Here is a 19,731-nt window from a genome sequence, read left to right on the forward strand (position 1 = left end):
AGAGGGCTTGTTTTGTGTGCTCACAGCTGTTTTGCCAACTCTGCCAAGCTCAGGGTGGGACCACGGGCAATGAAGAGACGTTTTTCTCCCAGAGCATTTGTGTAGAGATTTGGCAGAATGAAATCCCTCACCCCGTGCTTGCAGCACAATTACCCACAGTTCTAGAAGCCCCGCAGCCCCCATCTGTTGTGGAAGGATACAGGTATGGATACATAAACATGGCCATGCGGCCCACTCCAAGGGTTTACAGACATCGTCTACCCTGGGGGGTAAAAATAACATGACCTATTTCACCGGAGTAAGGCATGTGGGCTGCCTCAGGGGGAGGGTTGAGTGGGATTCTTGGTGAGTGGAATTATGTGTGGGTCCCACACTCAGAGTTCTTTATGGGCCCAGAGGAGGGTTGCTTTTTGTCTGCGATACATCTGGATTCGACAGTTCTGAAGAGTACCCTGCCTGCCACTAATGACCCACCCGGGTGCTTTAAATTCCTGCAGGTAGAAGCACGTTTTCAGGTCAAGACATTGTCTCCCTGTTAATGAGCCACTTTTTTTTCCAGGGATTCAGGGCAGGACAGCACGTGGGCCCACAAGCACCATTTCGGGCTTCTTTCTGGTGAACTGTTCAGCTCTGGGGTCGCTTGTCAGATCTTAGGATGAAAGTCCCTATGACAGTGGTTCTTAAACTTGACTGAGCATAAGAATCACCTGAGGAACTTTTAAAGATCCCAATGCCAGGCCATACTCCTAGACCATTAAATCAGAACCTCGGGAGGTAGGACCGAGACAGCCGTAGTTTTAAGCTTCCTCCCCCCAAATGGTTCAAAAGTGTGAAGAAGCTTGAGAGCCAGGGACTTAGACCATTTTTAAAGATAATTTTTATAAAAAGTAGTTGTGTAGTTCTTAGAACAGATTCGCATTTTCTAGGGGCTATGGTTAGGACAGTGTGTCTGTTGGGGCAGTAACCTGTGGGATTTGGAAACACCCATGAACTCATGTGAACCAGAGCGCCTAGGTCTACAAAAGCCTCTGCTGCTATTTTAAGGAAGTGAAAGAGAACTGAAGGGTGTCCTGCTGTAACACAACTCTCGTGGGCCCCAGCCTTCCTCTGTTGGCTTTGCCTTTGGTCCGCTTCTGGCCACGTTCCTACAGTGACCAGAGTCTCATATTTGCTGTGGTGGCTTAAGTTCTGTTCGCACGTAAAAGTCTTCCGGGCGCTCTGGTAATTTCAGACAGCCAGGGTAATTTGAAAAAAGACGTGTCTTGTGGAGTTTGTCCAGCCTGTAAAAATGTAGATTAAAACTGAGGCCCCGGCTGTAGTGACTCCTGCCAGACCTGGGGACTGTGCCAGACAGAGTCTGCGGTGTCAATGCCATCTGCGGCCCACAGGGATTTTAATCAGCTTAACTGAGCAACCTGTCCTGGGAGGCCCAGGCAAGGCAACAACCTAGCAGTACAGTCAAGGGGGATTCAGGCCATACACTGGGGGAAAGCGTTGAACTGAGTCTCCAGGGTCCAGTCCTGCCCTGATTCTAGAATTCACTCCTGTTCGAGTGGTCCTAGGTGCCAAAGCTTTTCTCTTGTCTGGGGAATGAATGCCGCCTTGGTGCTGAGCACCGGGAAGTGCTTCTTGTCCTTAGCTGTTCCCAAGACCCAGAGCAAATGTCTTTGGTTGGGGCTGACCACTAGGGGGAACTCCACTCCAGATAGCGGGTTTCAAGCGCGCCCAGACGCTAGCTAGGTTGACTCAGAGCCTTCCAACCGGTTTTTTTGTAAAGACCGGGAACGAGGCAGAGCTCGGGCCAACCTCAATTTGGACTGCGTCGCACGCGTCGGCGCGGTGAGGGGCGGGGGGGGTTGCTCCGAACACCCAAAGGATTGCTGTTCTGAGTACGCCTCTAATCGGTCTTCCTGTGGCTTTTCTCTGTTTGCAGTTCTCGATACAAATTGCTTTTCTGTTTCCTTCTTTCCATTTCCTACGGCCGGGGAACGACGCTGACGGGCTGGAGAAGCCCAGCGGACTGACAGCACCAGCGCTGGGACCCGCCCGTCGGTCTCCCCGGGGCCGGAAGGGTGCGGGAGAGGGAGGTGACAGGAGTGGGGCGGGGCTGATTGGGGCGGAGCCTCCTGGGAGGCGGGGCTTGCGGACTCTAAACACGTTCCAGGGGGCGGGGCCGCGGCTGGGCAGACGGGGCGAAAGCAGGTTCGAAGGGGCGGGGTTGAAGAGGCAGGTCCCAGAGGAAAGGGAACCGGTGGCGGATGGGTCCCAGCCGGCTGCCGCGCCGCGGGAGAGGAAAGGGGATTTGAGGGGCGGTCCCAAGGGAAGGAGGGCGGGAGAAAGCCGGCGCTCCGGGACGAGCCTCCCGTGGGTCCCGCCCCCGTCACGTGGGCTCCAGACCGGGCCGCTGCCGCTCGGTCCGCTGGTTGGTCGGTCAGTTGGTCGGTGGGTCAGTGGCCTGCAGCTCGGTTCTCGCCTCTCATGTTCGGAGGTGGGAGGGACACGGGAGCGGCCCGCACACCTGATCCGCCCGGACAGGAGCCCTGCACCCAGGTCAGTGGGCTCTCCCCACGCCCCACGTCCCCTGCGCGTTTCAGACCGGGAGCCCCCGCGGGGGCATTGCCTGGGGAACCGAAAGCCCCCAGATTCAAGAACCATCCGAGGAGTGGGAGTCAGTGCCAGTGAGGGTCCCAGAGCGTGTCCCAGGCGAGAGAACAGGAACCCTCTTCCTCTTCCCTGGCCAGAATTCTGGGAGGAGGGTATAACTCCTGCGGATTTGCTCCGAATTTCCACCCAAATCTGCCCGGAATTTACAGACAGTCCGCGCGCCCTTGCAGGTGCCAGCTTGGCCCTGGAGATGCGGGATGGCCAGTCCCATTTCTGTGCGGTATGTCAGCGAAGCACCGGCGTAATGTCGAGAGCCCAGGGTGGTCGGCCGGTTTAGGGTCTGTTTGTCCAATCATCTCTTCGAGTGTGTTCAGATGCAACGCCTTTACTGAGACCAACTCTGTAATTGCGAAAACGCAACGTGCCCCAAATCTCAAGCCACTGCGTCCCAGTAGACTGCCAGATGGGGAAGGTGCTAGTTGAAAGTGGGCTCCTCCTCTCCCTCCTGACATCCCATCTCCAGACCTGCAGTTTTTCTTCAAATGAAAATATGATTCTATGTTTTGAAAAAGTAGAATTTCCAAAGTTTGCAGGGGATTGAAACAAGGATTCCAGCTAGTCTTTAATCCTCTTAAAAAACAGACCCAGAATATTGTATTTCTACTTATAGAGCAGCTGGTTATGTCGTATAGGTCCATCCCTCTTTGCATATTTCTAAGTCCACATCCTATCTTTCTCTTCATCTGTTTCTTTCCTTTCCCAGTTCCTTAACTGATCATAATACAAATCTCAAGTGTTTACAAATTTTATGTTGCATTTTGTGAAGTTAAATGCCCAACTACAGAAAGGTAGTTGTGCACAAAATTCATCTTCAGTATATTCTGTCTTTGATTATAATATAGAAAATATAGAATATAGCAATATATAGAATATATATATATAGAGAGAGAATATAGAAAACATAAAATAGCATTTAATTTAGAGATTGTTTTTCTTTGGGACTTGAGAGGCAGCCCATTAGTATTCTGCTTAAATTCATATTTAAACGACCTTGAAGTGGGAAATGAGAGACATGAATTTCTCATTTACTCCATCCATCCATGATTTTATCAACACATTTATTATTATTATTTTTACTTAGAGATTTGATGATGTGCCAGTTATAATTATTGTATTATAATATATTTTGTGTTTAATATTTATATTAATTTTTATATTATAGATAATATATCACCTAATTATGTTATATTGTAATATAACTATATTAATATAATATTTATATTAATGCATTTATTGTATATAATACTGAGGAGACAAACTGAGAATCATGATCTCTGCTAGGACAGCTGTGGCAAGTGTGGTGGCTCTAAGACTGAGTAGAATGAGTGAGATAAATGCAAACGAGAGAGTGAAGAGGAAAGAGTTGTGGCAATTCCTATCTTTCTTTTTTTTTTTTTTTAAGATTTTATTTATTTATTTGAGAGAGAGAAGGAGAACAAGTGGGGGTGGGGAGCAGCAGAGGGAGAGGATGAAGCAGGTTCCCCACTGGGCAGGGAACCCAGTGTGGTACAGTCCCAGAACCCTGGGATCATGACCTGAACGGAAGGCAGATGCTTAACAGACTGAGCCACCCAGGTGCTGCAGGAATTCCCATCTTTCATCTGACCAGGGAAGATCTGGGATAATTTCAAGAAGTGGATGACTTGTGTGATGGATTTCTCCTGGGAGTGAGAGGATTTCTCCTGGACGGGTGTCTCCAGGCAGAGACGGGTAGAGCGTGGTGTGGGCTGAGAGCTGTGTAGGCAGGCAAACACCAGCTAGCCATGAGAAGTGGCAAGTGGCCCAACTGGGTTCCCAGGGTGAGTGCTGGGCAGTAAAGCTGGTGACAAGGATGAAGCATGGCCCCAGTGGGCTTTGAAGGCAGAAGTCCAGAATTGGAAAACATGGTAGCCAATGAGAGATTTTAAGCAAGAGATTAACTGATGGTTCTTGGGGAGCTTCTCAAAGTCCAGGACCTTGGTCCTTGGCCATCCTAACCCATGGCCTGATGTGGAGAAAATCCAGGAAATATTTGTGAACTGAATGATCAGGCAACACCTTGGAGCTGAGCTTCTCAACCTTTAACAAGCTTAAGAGCACTAGGGGATCTTGTTCAAATGCAGATTCTGACTCCTAGGTCTGCCAATGGGGTCTGACCTACATTTCTAAAAAGTTCTAGGGTGGTGCCCTTCACTGTCTCTGGCAAGGATTAAGGGCTGTTGTTTGCAAACCTGGGGAGCTTTTAAACTATTTGGAACGAAGTGGGTCTGGGTCTGGCTTGGTGTTTCCAAGTTTCCCCTGGGGATTCCAGTGAGGGCCGAGGTGGGGCCTGCTCAAGCCCACTGTGGCTGTGCTGTGGGAAGGAGTGGGGGTGGTGGGGGCAGGCACAGGGAGGGGGGTCTAGTTAGGACGTTGAAGGTCAATCAGGGGAAGGCCTTCTATTGGGCCTGAAAGAGTGGGACAGGTAGGAGAGACTCTAGAGAGATGGAATCTATGGCCAAGGGTTCAGGGAGTGCTGGTGTCTATTTTTAGAGTGACTGCACAGCTTGTAGAACTGAGGAGGGGGAAATAATTCTGAGAGAATTCAGCTTTAGAGAAGAATGGCATGCCCTTGAGGCTATAACATTTGTTGTAAAATTTGGAAATCGGTTTTGACGTGGCCATTGAAAAAAATTTTTTTCCTGAAATACAGATCTGTTCATAACACTTCCCTGCTCTACATCCTCTGGTGACTCCCCTTTTGCAACACAGGAGAAGGAAAAGCTAGTATGAATGCAGCTAAGGAACCATCTAAACATTTAGTAAATTCCCAGACTGCGCCCCATTCAAGAAGTGACCCCTGGTGGGGGAGCGGGGGAAGATGTGACATTGTCACCACTTGGTGTGGGCACAACTAGACTGCAAGCTTTTGGCAGCTTGGTGTCCTGAGTCACTGTTTTTCCTGCTTCCTCCTCAGAGCCATTCCACTTTGTTTCCTGGTGTCATTCTTTGGTTTCAACACTTGGTGGCACCTCTGGGTCTCAGTTTTCCAAGAATCCACAGGTGGTCTCAGAAGGGCGGGCTGTGTCCCTTTTAAACTCCGAAAACCTGGTCTTAACTCACCTTTGGGGATCTTCAGGACATCCATTCTTATCTCTGACACACTCAGTAAAGAATCTAGGAGATGCTGTCCTAGAGCAATCGTTTCGCTTCAGACCCAGATCTCCTTCCGGCCTTGCAATTTTCCAGGGTTCTGTGAACTGTCAGTTTGTCTTCAGGAAACCCATGACTTCTACTTAGTACTCCAAGGTAATTCCTATTTTGGGGTCCTCTCAATTCTTGCTTTCATTTCCTCTTGTCTGTCACATCCATGCTTATGCACACAGAGATGCAGGCTCTTAATCACCATGTTCCACGTGGTGCAGTCATCTGGGCCCTGGAATATACCTGTGGATGGAAGGTCTCCACAAGATGGGGTAGCATTGCCTCCTTGGTAGGATAAAGTGTAGCATCCTTGTCTGGCACTGAAGGCCCTGCAAAGACTGGCAGTACTGCAGCTCACAGCTGTATCCCTACTGTTCCCCAAACTGAGTAGCTCACCAGTTTCTGTCTTATGTGTCTCTCCATCTTTGCACATGCTATGTGCTCTTCCTGGAAAGGTCTTCCTGGAAAGGTCTCACTCTGTGAGATGAATGAACTCTTATTAAAACTTCAGGATGCAAATCAAACCCTTGAAACCCCTCTCTTCCTCCCATCTCCAAGGCACTGGGACTCTTCTCTCTGGGGCATACATAGAGAACTCAGCTGTGATACTTAGGCACTTTATTTGCATTATCTCTGTCCACACCTGCTCCAGACTGTGAGCTGCTCCAGGCCTCCTTCAGTCCTTGGGTGCAGCCCTACACTTAGCAGATGTGCAGGAAGAGTTTGTGGTAAACACAGACCCTGAGCTGGCCTTTTTTGCTGTGTTTGCCCTGGAAGAGGCGGAAAGGGGTAGGCCCTTTTGCACCAGAGATGAGGGAAGAAGCAAGAGGACAACCTGAAAGTCTGGGACAGGCCCAGTGAGGAGTGGCCCATAGGGCTAGAGTCGAGGGTGGGGTGGGGAGGGGACACTGGGCGAGGTGAGACTGGAGTCAGGCGGGGGTGAGGTCATGGAAGGCCTTGAACTCTGCGGCTAAAGAACTGAGATTTTAATTCCCATGATCCTGAAGGTCTTTTAATGTGGAAAAGACATGGAGAAATCTCTGCTTTCAGGATGATCCAGGGCTGGCAAGGGCAGCATGGAAGGACAGGAAGCAACCTCCTGTGGAGTATGCTGTTGGAATAACTCATGGAGGTAGCGTAGGATGTGAATTAAGGCAGTGGCAGTGGAGATGGAGAAGAATCTTGCCAAGAAATCCTGCAGGATTGAGTGATTGGATTTGAGGGAGAGGGAAAGGCAGCAAATGGGACACTGACACTTTGTGCTAGTGTGCTGGGAGAAGAATGAGGCATTGTCAGTAGCATGAGAGCATGGAGGAGATTCTTGGAAGGGGGAAGGGAAGTGAGGATGGTTAGTTCCTTTTGGAATCAGAAGAGAAGTGGGTACTTTATTGCATCATATATATAGACACACATCATATACACACATGGATGGTGAAGCTACCAGAGGAACCTATCTAGGGTTACCTGCTCCTGGTGGTAGAACCCAGGCTGCCTGGCCCTCTGGCCTGGGGCTTTATCCTTTGGAGCACCATGAGTTGGCCAGAGTAGAGCTGCCAGAAGGTCCAGATGGAGATTCCATTAGGCAGTGAAAAACAGGAAAGAGACCAGGTTTGGGGTGAATTCAGTCTGCAGAATAGCTAAGCCTGGAATCTTCCAGGTCAAGGACTCAGAAGAGAAATATCTGTGGTGGCCAAGGCCAGTGTAGGTGTGAAGGCTCCTGAGTCCTCTCTGTCCTGTGGCCCAGGCGTGTGTGGGCTATTGGGGAGCAGGGAGTGCTTTATGGCATGGACACCCACACTTGTTAGTGCTCAGTGTGGGTAATATGTACTAAATGGATTTTCTGGGAGTATAACCACCCCTCTCTCAGTTCTCCAGAAGGATGTATTCTAAGACCCAAACCCTTTTTCAAACCCTTGGCAAATTTTAGGGACCCATCCAATCAGTCAGTAGAAGTTGGCTGTGGTGTGGTGGAGTGGGGGTGGTGGGTGGCTCTGAGCATAGGCCCTTGTGTAGGGCCTGTGTCAGGGATCCAGATGGTTGGTGGAGGGCCCTAGCTGTCCCATGAGGGGAGAGGACCTTATCTAGAATCTGCAATGCTGCCTGGAGACTCCGTGGCCGGAGGCTGCATTTCCTTTCCTCCTCACCTCTCCCTTCCACACCTTTCTGCCTGGCGGTGCTCCTGCGCCCCCAGCCTCCCCGGGGCAGATTCTGCCTTTCCTTTGGGTCAGTGATCACCTTAGTTTGATGAGACAGAGCTGGGTTAATGCATGAGAATCATTTAGAGTATTGCCTGGTGTGTGGTCATTGTCAAAGGAAAACAAAGACAAGGAGTGCTGGAATTCAACCTAGAGGGAAAACTTATCAAGCCTCGTGGCTCTTTGGAACTATACAGCTGCATCTGGGAAGTTTCTGCCTTATCTTGTTTTGAGTTTTTGCTTTTTGCTATTAATTTGTTTATTTTTACTGATAGAAAAATGTATGCAGAGCTGCTCATCCACGGTAAAGGACAGCTAGAGATTGCAGACTTGAGATCTGGGTTGTCCGAGTCTCAGGAATGACTCATGGCAGAGGTGGGTGGGTGGAGGGCCTTCTGACAAATCTCCAGAACAGCTTGTTAACCCAGGTGAGGCTAAGGGGAGTGATGGTAGCCTAGCCTCTCCCCTCTGGCCTGTAGCTGCCAAGGAGGTCCCACGTCGCTCTGCTTGGGGTGAATCTGTTTCCTCCTGCTGATGAGGACAGGCAGAGGGAAGGGGCGATCCGGATCCTGGGCTTGCTCTCTGTCTGCCCAGGGATAGCCATGGCTTAATGGTTGCTGGGAGTGTCCTCGGGGCACAGAGTGCAGACTCCTGCCCTGACTCTCGGGCAAATGCATCAGTCCATGGCGGCGACTTCTGTGCATGTTTGGAATATACTAGTTGCATGTAGCTGGGCAGGGACGGCTCTGACTGGGAGGGCCACTCCTGGGACTGCACTGGTATCCAGAGGTCTTAGCAAACGTCTGCAACCTGCTTCTGGCAGAAAAGCCTAGAAGACTGCCAAAAGGAACTCCTGAGGCTGACAGACCGTATGTGCGTGCATGCGCGTGCGTGTGTGTGTGTGTGTGTGTGTGAGAGAGAGAGAGAGAGAGAGAGAGAGAGAGGAAGGAAGGAAGGGAGGCAAGCTGGCAGGAAGGGAGGGAGGGGGAGAGAGAGGTACTCCTGTAGGAGCCAAGAGGCCTATTGTCAGAATTGGGGAAAAGAGACGGGCAGAGCTGCAGCTCAGGCCAGAACTCCAAAAATGAGCTCCCTTTGTTTCCTACATGTGCATGTGGCACTTGCTCTCTTTCCAGGGGCAGCGCTTTCCTTCCCTCATTTCCCCTGACTCAAGGAGCTTTTGGCGTGAATAGCTAGCTGGACACTGCACTGCTTCATGAAGACAGCAGAGGTGTGGGTGTATGAGGCAACAGAAAGCTGCCTCCAGAGGGAGGAGAGGGGGAGTGCCCCGCTTTGGTGGATTTTACAAAGGGCTTGTCTCACACGGTGAGTGATACTACTCCCATCATATGGGAGGGAAATAGGTGCCAGAAAATTCAAGTGTTTTTTTTTTTTTGTAAAAACAAACAAACAAACAAACAAAACCCCTCCAAGTATTAGATTTAATTTATTGTCGAAATTGGGATACTTTTGAGTGTGAAAGGAGGCAGACAGATACTGAGCTCGGTGGGATGTGGGGTGGCAGGACTGTCTTGGGCATACCAGAAGTGTGGTATCTGGCTCTGGATTAAGTAAGTGACCAGGGCGGGTAATGGGAGGCAGGAGAGGATCAGGGAGAGGGGGCTGCAGTAGGAGCAGGGTTAGAACTTGAATTTGGGCAAGAAAGGCAGATTCTTCTAATTCAACATTTTACCAAAGCAGAGGAATCATTCTTGGCTCTGACACCTGACCTTGATGGGATGTCATGAAAAAGTTTTATTACATAAGCTCTTCCTGTGATCAGCCAAGACATCTGGTTCTTCGATGCAGTGCGCTCACACAGTAACAACCACCACCACCCCGTGTGTCTGTCTAGGTTTTCCCTGCGCCAGCTCACTGGGCCCGCACAATGCCTCAGGCAGGGATTATTGTCTTGTTTCTGGAGATGAGGAGATGAGTCTTGCCTACTGCCCCCAGCCTCCCAGCATGGCGGGCTCCCACCTTCCTCCACCGTGAGGGCCTCCCTGATCTCCGAGGACCCCACTTGCTCAAGTGTGTAGACTTCGAACCATACAGCCTCTCTTTCAAGGCCACTTTTCACGGACTTGCTGTTGCTACCCTGAGCTTTAAGTTCTTCATCTGTTCAATGGGAACAATAAGCCTGTTCCATTGGCTTCTGGTGAAGATTTTAATGAGGTGATACACGTAGTGTTGATTGTGGATTGCAGTGCTTGGCATAGCCTACGTAGTCAGCAGTTGGGGTTGTTATCATGTTGTCCTCTTCTCAGGAAGCCTGGAAGAGAAAATTTTGTCAAGAAGAGTGACATATCATCTAGAGGACTCATTCTAAAATCTCAGGGAAGGAGCATTCCCTGGGCCTCCAGGTGTGACTCAAAAGGACAGCCATGGTGGAGGTGAGCCGGAAGTCCAAGAGGCAGAAGTGCATGACTGGTGGGAAACAGCCTGGTTTCAGATGGCTGGTCACCAATGTACAGCACAAAGGCAGCAGGGAAGACTGAAAACCCAAACCAGCTCAATGAGATGTGGTAGGGGGAAGTGCATAGTCCTATCTGTAGACTCCAAAAATCAGTGGTATAGGTTTCCTACCTGGCCACATGGAAAAGCCCATAGAAGTCAGCCTGGTTCATTAATAGAAGTCCTGGCTTTAGACCTTGCTAGAAGATCATCCCTCTTTTTTCTGTACTGGCCAAAACTGGACACACCACATTCTGGGAGCAGGTGGAAGAGGGGTGTTTAGTGCCCCAAAGCCAGAGTCTGTGTCCTGCAAGCTTTGAAAGGACCTAAGGACTGATAGGAAGACACTGGGGCTGTGATTGTGATTTTCAGCTTGGGGACAGAGCCATCTTGTTCTGTGTTGCTCAGAGGGTAGAGTTGGGGGTCCGTGGTGGGGACGGCAGAGGGAATTAAGGAGGAGGCAGATTTCAGTTCTTTGTGAGAAGTTTTGTGGGGTAAGAAATTCTGCATAACTTAAGCTTATCTCGAAGGCAAGGTCTCAGAGCCTGTGTTGCAGTCTTACCTCAAGAAGGTGTTGTCCAAGTGGTCTTCACTAGAGAGAAGTTGGCCAAATTGCAGGGGAGGCAGGGTTTTCTAAGAGCTTGAACTGAAAGTGCAGCAGGATTGTGGAGATGGTTGGCTTCTGAGGTGGAACGAAGACAGGAGGCTGGGAAGCATGGTCCCAAAGTTGTGGAAGACCTTCTCTGGCCCAAGTTACAGGCTGAAGTCCTGCTCAGTAATGTCCTGGGAGAGAGGAAAGGCTCTGAGGAAAAATGGTTTTGTGACCTGAAACTCAAGGCCTGGGATCCCGAAGAAGTGATTATACTCTGTATATTCTCTGCGGATACCTGCCTTGGCCCAGCCCCCTCACGGGGCTTGAAGCCTCTTGCAGACTCAGGGTCACCCCTCGAAGATTTCAAGAACACAGCATCCTGGTGTCTAAAGAACCCGGGCCATGTGGTCCGAGGCACTGGGATTGCAGCATCGAAGAAGGGATGGTGGATATAGGAGAGAGCCATCTAGGAAGGCAGTGGGGACGACACTGGGAAGTCTAACTGTCTGTCTGCAGTCTGGGCCCCAGAGCCAGCTTCTAGCCCCAAGATTTGCCCAGGAAGGGCTGTGGGCAGTGGGGCCTTATTCAGCTAGGCTGAGGTTTCGGGTGGGGTGCGTGGGTGGAGGATGGAGAGCGCTGTGGTTAAGCAACGTGGATGCCTGAGGGGTATCCTCTCCTGACCTGGGTGGCAGGGAGGGAGGCCATGGAGGCCCTCAAGTCAGAACCGGCCCCCTGGATCCAGGGCAACTCCCCCTTTTAGGAACAAAGGTGGAGCCTAATTCTAAGTGCTCTGGAGCCAGGAGACTCATGACCTCATTTAATATTTCCGTCACCGAATGATTTTTGACCATCTGTGCTGAGGACTGCAGGAACCTGAGATGAGTAAGACATGTCCACTGCTTGGGTCCAACTTCAGGATTGTACCCCTTCCTCAAAATTGGCAATGCTAACCACAGAGAGAACACGGGGAACATTCAGAGAAGAGGTTGGGGCACTTGGTTTGCTGAGGAGGTAGCCTTTGAGATGTGTCTTGAAGGAAACAGAGGGACCAGAGACACCCCTTTCTCTGGGTCCACGGTATTTCTAGCAGAGGGGACAGCAGTGGACAAAGAAAACCAGAGGAACGGTAAATTAAAGAGCATATGTGGACAACAGCCAGTGGTTTGGTTTGGTGTAACCAAGGAGTGGGGTTATACAGGGAACTGGGGATTAGAAATCATCATTTATTAAGTCCCCACTGAAGAGGAAAATGACTCAGGAAAAGTGACTTTTCCCAAGGTTCTGCAGCTGGCAGGACGCTGAAATAAGACTTGGGCCCAGTCTACCTGATCCTCAAGCCCATGTTTTTTCCATTCTATCTTGCCACCGCATTGAAAGGTCAGATTATTCAGAGTCTTAAGTTTACCACAAAGATCAAGCCTTCATGCTGGGGCAGGAAGCCACTCGGGCTGCACGTGTCAGATGACATTAACCTGTGAGAAGCGCTTGGTGGACTTGGCCAGATTAAGGACACGTAGTTAGCCCCAGTAAATATATACGTACACACAGAGAGACCTATTTAGAGATAAATTTCTAAAATAGAGGAGGTTGCATAGTGTCGTAGAAACTGTTACTTCCTGAGCTCTATAGGCAGTTGCTGATTTCCTGGCTGAATTCCACGCACTCAATAAAGTATATTAGAATGGGGCAAGATAACCTGGGATCTTCTCTAATTTATACAAAAAGCTTCTTGGCTTTAGCTGTTCTGTCATTAGTAACAGGTTGCTTACAGCCCACCTCATCTGCTGGGGACCTGATCAGTAATGTGGACTGCCTGGCTGGGGACCCCAGAGTGTCGGCAGTAAAGGGGGTACTCTGGGGTGGGTTGGAAAGGTGGGGTGAGGGATGGGAGTCAGAAGAGCCTCCGCAGGAACCCAGGTGGGGGTGTGGGTGGAGAGGAGGGGCCAGCACAGCTCAGTAAGCGGGCAGAGAGCCTGCCCGTGCAGGAGCATGGAGTGGGGGCTGGATGCTGCGTGAAGGAGAGCATTGTTTCCACCAGGCATGTTCAGGCTCTGAGCAGGTGGGTGCTGGTAGTGGCTGCCTGCTGAAGTTGGGGTTCTTCCTTACCTTGTAAACCATAGAGCCAGCCAGTCCATGTTGCTGATCAGGTCTGCCCAGAACCCCATCCTGTGTTCAGCGTGGCTGCCCCTCCTCCCTGCAGCAGAGCTCAGAACCCAGATCTGGCCCTGGCAGCTGCACCCTGCTTCCTCAGGGTGGACCTGGGGTCCTTCCAGCTGCCCAGTGGGATGCTTCCCCTCAGCCCAGAGACAAGAGCCTGAGAAGACCACCTCAGGGAGGCTGGGGTGCCATTCGGGTAATATCTGAGCTGCAGTGACTTGGGATCTCGTGTTAATGGGACTGCAGGTGAGACAAAGCTCTCCCTCCGCATCCTCCCTGTGAATCAGGAGCCCTTTGAAAACTGTTAAGAGCTGCATCAGGGTCACAAATCCAGTACACAACTGTCATGGATATTTGTATTTGACAGAGAATTTTATTTTTTTATTTTATTTTATTTTATTTTTAAGATTTATTTATTTATTTATTTGACAGAGAGAGATCACAAGTAGACAGAGAGGCAGGCAGAGAGAGAGAGGGGGAAGCAGGCTCCCTGCTGAGCAGAGAGCCCGATGCGGGCCTCGATCCCAGGACCCTGAGATCATGACCTGAGCCGAAGGCAGCGGCTTAACCACTGAGCCACCCAGGCGCCCTTGACAGAGAATTTTAAATAAATCTTGTGACAGTTGAATGAGGGATGGCGTTCATGACAAGGTTTCTGCAGGCTACAGGAGACACATCTCTTGTTGCTTCACTGTGACCTGCTGTGTGTGTGCAAACCTTCCCCAAGTGTCTCCAGGGGCAGTTGCCTGCTTGGTTGTAGGTGTCCTGGAAGTGTGATGTCCATGGGGAGCAACGGTGGGGACTCTCTGGGACACCAGTACAGCTTGACCATCTTCTGTCTCTGACACCTCTGAGTTAAAGGGGCTCTCTCTTGATGCCAGTGCCCAGGGCCAGGGGCTTCCTGCTCCATGAATGTGGTCAGGAATGGCCCTTCCTGTCCCTGACCCCTGGAGCCCGTCTTTAGCTGTAGCCTTTGTGTTTGGGGTCTCCCAGATCTGCCTCCCCACTCGCCGGCTCTCTCCCAGGTGCCTGCCCACAGTGGCTTGTGAATATATGCCTGCTCACCGTCCCTAAGTGGGATGCCCAGGGGCCCCCGATGCAATGGCTGAGGAAGGTGCCAAGGGGCAGTACAAGGAAGCACACGATCAGATCAGTAGGAAACTTTCTGCTCCGGAAGAGCTGGTGGCCTGGACCTTCCTTTCAGATACTGCTAGACAGACACTGAAGGCCCACAGCAGGGGTACTGAGTGTGGAGCCCCGGGCTGCCACGTGGGGGGCTGGCTCTGAGGGATTTGGTAACTTCTCAAAGGTAGTCAGTGTCATATATTTATCCCCCTCATTCCCCCTCACCCATCAGGGGTCTTGGCTAAATCCATCTGTTGGAATACTGCAGTTAGGGCCATATTCTCTAAGAGGGAGAGGCGAGCATTGCCTGTTTACGGGGCCAGGCTCCCGGCCAGCTGATTTACTCTGTCCTCTCTGCTAACCCTCTGACCCACCCAGTGTGAGGCAGACATTATTATCTTTGTTACACAGTAACCTGAGAGGTTAATATATATTACCCAAGGTCAAAACTAACCTAGCCGTGAGTAGCAGAGGCAGGATTTAAGCCCCAGTCAGTGTGACTACAAAGGTTGGACTCTCTCTCTTGCCTCCTGCTCCACTCCTTGGGGGTAAGGAAAGGAGTACAGGAGTTCAGGCTCAGAACAGGGGTGGGTCGGGAGGGGGGATTCCTGTTGTGCTGCCTTCCCCTGCTGGGACCCCTTTCTATACCTTTCGCCATGAGTCTCAGGCCCTGCTCAGGTATCTCCCCCGGGAGAACAGCCCTGCTTTGTGGACAAGAAGTGTGGAAGATGGAGAGAGGTCCCCAGGAGCTCTTGTAGATGCTCCCACTCCCCTGGGGTCAGACTGACAGACGTCTAGGAGAAGACCTTGTGGGCCTCCAGAGAGGGGAGACCCGAATACAATGTAATTCTCTAGCCAACTTGTCCTTGATCTGAGGGACTATGTGCGTGAATGGGGGATTCCTGGATCACTTTTCTTGGGAAAGTCCCTGAATCATTCTGGCCTAAGTGCTGTCGGGGGAGGGAAGCAATCCTGGTGGCAGATGTCTTGTGATGGGTGAGCTGAGCTGAGGGGCTGGGGCCTGCCCCTCCTTCCCCCCCTTTGTCACAGACTGGAATTGTTGAACTGGGTGGAGGCAAAGATGGCTGGGTCTAGGGTGCTTGGCTCCTTGAATGAGGCTCGACAGGTTGCTGGTCAGGCTACGGCATCTAGAAGGGTTTCCTTCTTAGAGGTACCAGTCTGGCCTTGCTGGTGGCCTCACTCCCTGGGCATGCCTGACACAGGGCTGACTTACAAAAAGATAAATAAAGGACTGTTAGAGACTCTCCATACCTGGATGTTGTTTAAGGTCTGAAGATGCAAAGCAAAGTCTTCCTCAGACTTCGAGGGAAGGGAGCAGGTCTGGATGGGAACAGAGCCCCACATCTCCGGACAGGAGGCTGCCTTGTTGCAACAGGTTGGTGCGGCCAGGATCAGACTGGGGCATGCACTAGCCCTCTGGGCCTGCTGTAACAAAGCTCCACAGACTGGCTGGCGAAACAACAGAAATTGGTTCCCTCACAGTTCTGGAGGCCACAAGTCCAAGATCAGGGTGTCAACAGGGTTGGTTTCTTCTGAGGCCTGCTTGTAAATGGTCACCTCCCTTTGTCCTCCCATGGTCTTTCCGCTGTATCTGTCTGTGTCCTTATAAGGATACCAGTCAGATTAGATTAGGGCCCACCCCATGACCTCTTTTTAATTTAGTTATCTCTTTAAAGAACTTACTTCTAAATACAGTCACATTCTAAGGTCCTGGGTGTTAGACTTCAACATAAAATTTGAGGAAGGGGATACAATTTGGCCTATAACAGGGTATTTTTCAGAATCCTCAGTGAACAAGCCTCCATGTGCAGTGAAGGATGGAGAGGCACTCGGTGCTGGTCCTGCCAAGGAGTGGGAGAGGCAGGTAGGCTCAAGGCAGCCAGTGGAGAAGCTTGACTGGCCTCTTGCAAAGGCTCAGCTCCATGAAGCCCAGGCTAGGCAAGTTCCCTGGTTGTTTGGGCTCTCTGGCAGCCGTGGGTTCTGTGTGCTGTCTTCATCTGGCTCCCACATGGCCTCGGCCCTCCAGTGAAGACAGAGCTGCTACTACCCTACTAATACCCTCCAGCCTGGGCGTGCAGAGGAAGCCCCCTTCTCCTCTGACAGAGGCCAGAGCCAGGCTCTCGTTGCCAGCACACACAGCCTGACTTCAGGAAAATTCTTTGTCTCCTACTGGTCTCATGCAAAAGGAAAACTATTGCATTGATTCCAAATTAAACTGTTTGACAAGTGTTGAAATGAAGGTTCAAAATACAGAATAAATTTTGATTAATGCAGTTCATGTTTATCCAGAGACTGCCAAATTCTGGGGTCTGTATTCCTCGCCAGGCAGCTCGGAAGGCTCGTAGGAGGTAGCTGGCTACAGGCTATCAGGCCCCTGAACATTCTAGATGACAAGAAAACTCGCCAATTCAGATGTGTGTTTTTTTTTTTTTTTCTTGTTGCCTAGCATTCGAAAATAATAGAATAAGGAGAAATGCCTGGTTTTATCATCTGTTAGGGGAAGTTACATCCTCTTCTCCCGTTGTTTCTGTGGAAATATCCTTGAGTTCATCCGTTGTCTCTCAGTCCTGCCAGGGCCGACCATGGCCAGTCCTCCTAGCCTCTGATTGTCAGGCCACAAAGAGAGGGGCCTTATGTGTAGAGAGAGTGAGAGGGGAGAGGCTGCTGTAGACACCCCCCACCCTTATTCAGAAAACTAGCCAAGGTCTCTCTTTCACACACCCTTCTCCCTTTGCCCTCCACTCAGCGCTCACACTTAACATTTTGTGTCAGCCAGCGTTTCCTGAGTGTCTGCCTTTGTCAGGTTCATTGCTGGGCTCTGAGGATAGAAAGGCGAATAGCATATACTCCCTGCTCTCAAGCATCTTAATTTTGAGGATTTGTATAACCAGAGCTGTAAGTGGGATGATAAAAGTGAGTACCAAGTGTGGCAGAACGAAAGGGAGGCACCAACACCTTCAGGCCCCAGGGTAATGGTGGCCGGAAAGGCTTCCTTGGGTTGATGCCTGTTGAGAAGGCCTTAGAATATGTGAGATCTGAAAGTATGGCTGGACAAAAGCATCCCACACAGGGAAATACTTCTGTATTTAGGGAGTAGGAAGTGGCTTGGGGGGCTGAACTGAGAACATGGTGAAAAGTGCAGTTGGGAGGGTCAGTCTCAGAGGAGGACTTGGATAGCTGAGCTATGGAATACAGCTTTGTTCCTGAAGCAGTGGGGAGCCATGGAGAGTTTGGGAGCAGAGGAGTAGTGCCATCGGCATTACAAAACATATCCTGCCTGCTCTGGGAAAGATGGGTTGAAGGAAGGAGAGTCAGCCAGAAGCAGGAAGCCTAGAGGAGGCAACTTTAGCAATGGGAGGGAGAGACGATGAGGGTCTGAATGAGGGTGGGCTGAGCATTTGGTCAGGTGGTAGGTCCTTTAGGGAGCCTGAATGGCACTGCGGAAAGGGCAGCGTCTGTGTCACGAGGAATTTAGGTTCGAACCTCAGTTCTGGTTCTGTTGGTCCCCAGCAAGGTAAGGTAGAATCCCGTGCCCTGCTCTGGAAAAGCTCAGATCCCTAAGTGCTAGATTTTAAAAAAACAACGAGCAACAAAAAGCCCCTCTGTTATAAAAAAAAATTCAAACACACAAAAGTAGAAGGAACTGTGTAATGAATCAACTTACTCATCAACCAGCTTCAACAATAAGTCCTTGGTTTTTATATTTGTAAGGGATAATTTTTTTTTAAAGATTTCTTTATCTCTGAGATAGAGGGAAAGGGAGAGCGAGTGCACATGAGCAGGAGGGGCAGAGGGAGAAAGAGAGAGAAATAATCTCAGACTCTGTGCTAGTGTAGAGCCAGACATGGGGCTCCATTTTACCACCCTGAGATCACAACCTGAGCCAAAACCAAGAGTCAGACACTTACCTGACTGTGCCACCCAGATGCCCTTGTAGAAGATAATTTTTGCAATGAAGCTTTTTGAACATATCCAAGCCGAGGCTACATTGGAATCATTTCTCTGAGTCTGTCATCAGGTTGAGGCATTGAAATGACTTTATGTCCATTTTTTTCCTCCTTGGAGGTAAAATTGTGCACATGTGTGTGTGTTCTCTGTTGTGAGAAGGGAAGTGAGGGCAGCTTCCTTTGTGTTCTGGGCTGAGGAAGTACACTTCTAGCAATTCTTATCAGTGGGTAAGGTTCTGTCTGCCAGGGGACAGGTGAGGTGTGGACGGCTTGGGAGGGCAGTTGGCAGGGTTGGACACCCTTCTTATCTGCTCACTGAAGGATGCTACAGGGTCGTCTGCAGGTTGCTGGGAAGCTGGGCTCCCAGACAGAGGGCACTGTGCGGATGGTAGGGGTGTTCCCCCAAGCTGCTCTGGGTCCTCCTTGCTAGAGACAAGATGGTGCACCAGTCACCAGTGTGCCCTACAGACCAGCACTGACCAGTCCTATGGCCAGTGCTACTTTGTCGTCCTTCACTGAGAGTGATCCAGGTTATTGGGTGTTTGGTAGTTGTTTAGACTACTTAAATGCCCTCTGGGTTTGGCACCAGATGAAAAATAAGAGCAGGAGTCAGTCAGACAGAGACTAAGATACCAGCTGTGGGGCTCATAAAGGTGTTGAGAGACTGTGGTCAGTAGGGTTCCCAGTGGGTCCCTTTCCTCAGTTAGCATATCCACCTGGGTCAGAGACCTAGATGACTGCCTCCTGCTGGGGACAGGCCACTTCCCTGGGGCAAGGCCACTCTGCAAAAAGAGTGGGAAGGGTGGGGCTGAGCCACAGGTGCTGGGTTCCTTCCCCCATTCCCTCTGTCAGGTATTTAGCTGCCCCCAGGAGGCAAGGTCAAAGAAGGAGAATGTCAGCCCTATTGCATGTCTCCATGGCAACAGGAAAGAACCCAGATGGAGGTGTAAGCATGGGTTGTGAGCCAGCAGAGGTGCCCATGGGCAGGGGGGAGTGGGAATGCTGTCCTGGAGAAAGGAGAATCGCCTTGAATGAGTTTTGATGGACAGAGACTAGAGAAGGGACCTTTATTTTTATTTTATTTTATTTTATTTTATTTATTCTTTTTTTTTTTTTTTTTTTAAGAAGGGACCTTTAGCTTGAGAGACAGTGTGAAAAAGGCACAGCAGAAGGAGAATGCTTGCTCTCCTATGGCTGGAGTGTCAGGAAGTCAGAAGAATGCAGTTGGAAGTGGCCAGGCTTGGTGAGGAAGGGCTGCAGAGTGGTCAGAACTTGACCTTAGAGTTGGACTGCCTGGGTTCAGGCCCATCTCCACTGCTTCCAGGATGGGGGATTTGACCAGTTGCTTAACCTCTGCAAGCTCCAGTTTCCTTTTCTCTAAAATTTGGATAACAGCAGTTATGCATATTGAGGCAGG

General features: G+C 50.4%; 1 protein-coding gene across 16 annotated transcripts in view; it reads left to right on the forward strand.

Annotated features, from left to right (window-relative positions):
* Positions 1-1,797: 1,797 nt before the first annotated feature.
* Positions 1,798-19,731, forward strand: part of PPFIBP2 (PPFIA binding protein 2) — a 149,124-nt gene continuing 131,190 nt past the window's right edge. For 6 of the 16 annotated variants that reach the window (XM_082682976.1, XM_082682972.1, XM_082682949.1 and 3 more), the window contains exon 1: positions 2,186-2,550. Coding sequence is in view for 7 of the 16 variants with exons in the window: in XM_082682947.1 (XP_082539073.1) it covers positions 2,479-2,550 (72 nt within the window). In the remaining 9 variants the exon portion in view is untranslated. Of the gene's footprint in view, positions 1,831-1,850; positions 2,551-19,731 lie in introns of those variants that run through there. The other 10 variants (XM_082682947.1, XM_082682969.1, XM_082682975.1 and 7 more) reach the window with 5 other exon arrangements.

This window comes from Mustela nivalis (assembly GCF_964662115.1).
Source record: "Mustela nivalis genome assembly, chromosome: 9".
Classification (NCBI taxonomy): Eukaryota; Metazoa; Chordata; class Mammalia; order Carnivora; family Mustelidae; genus Mustela; species Mustela nivalis.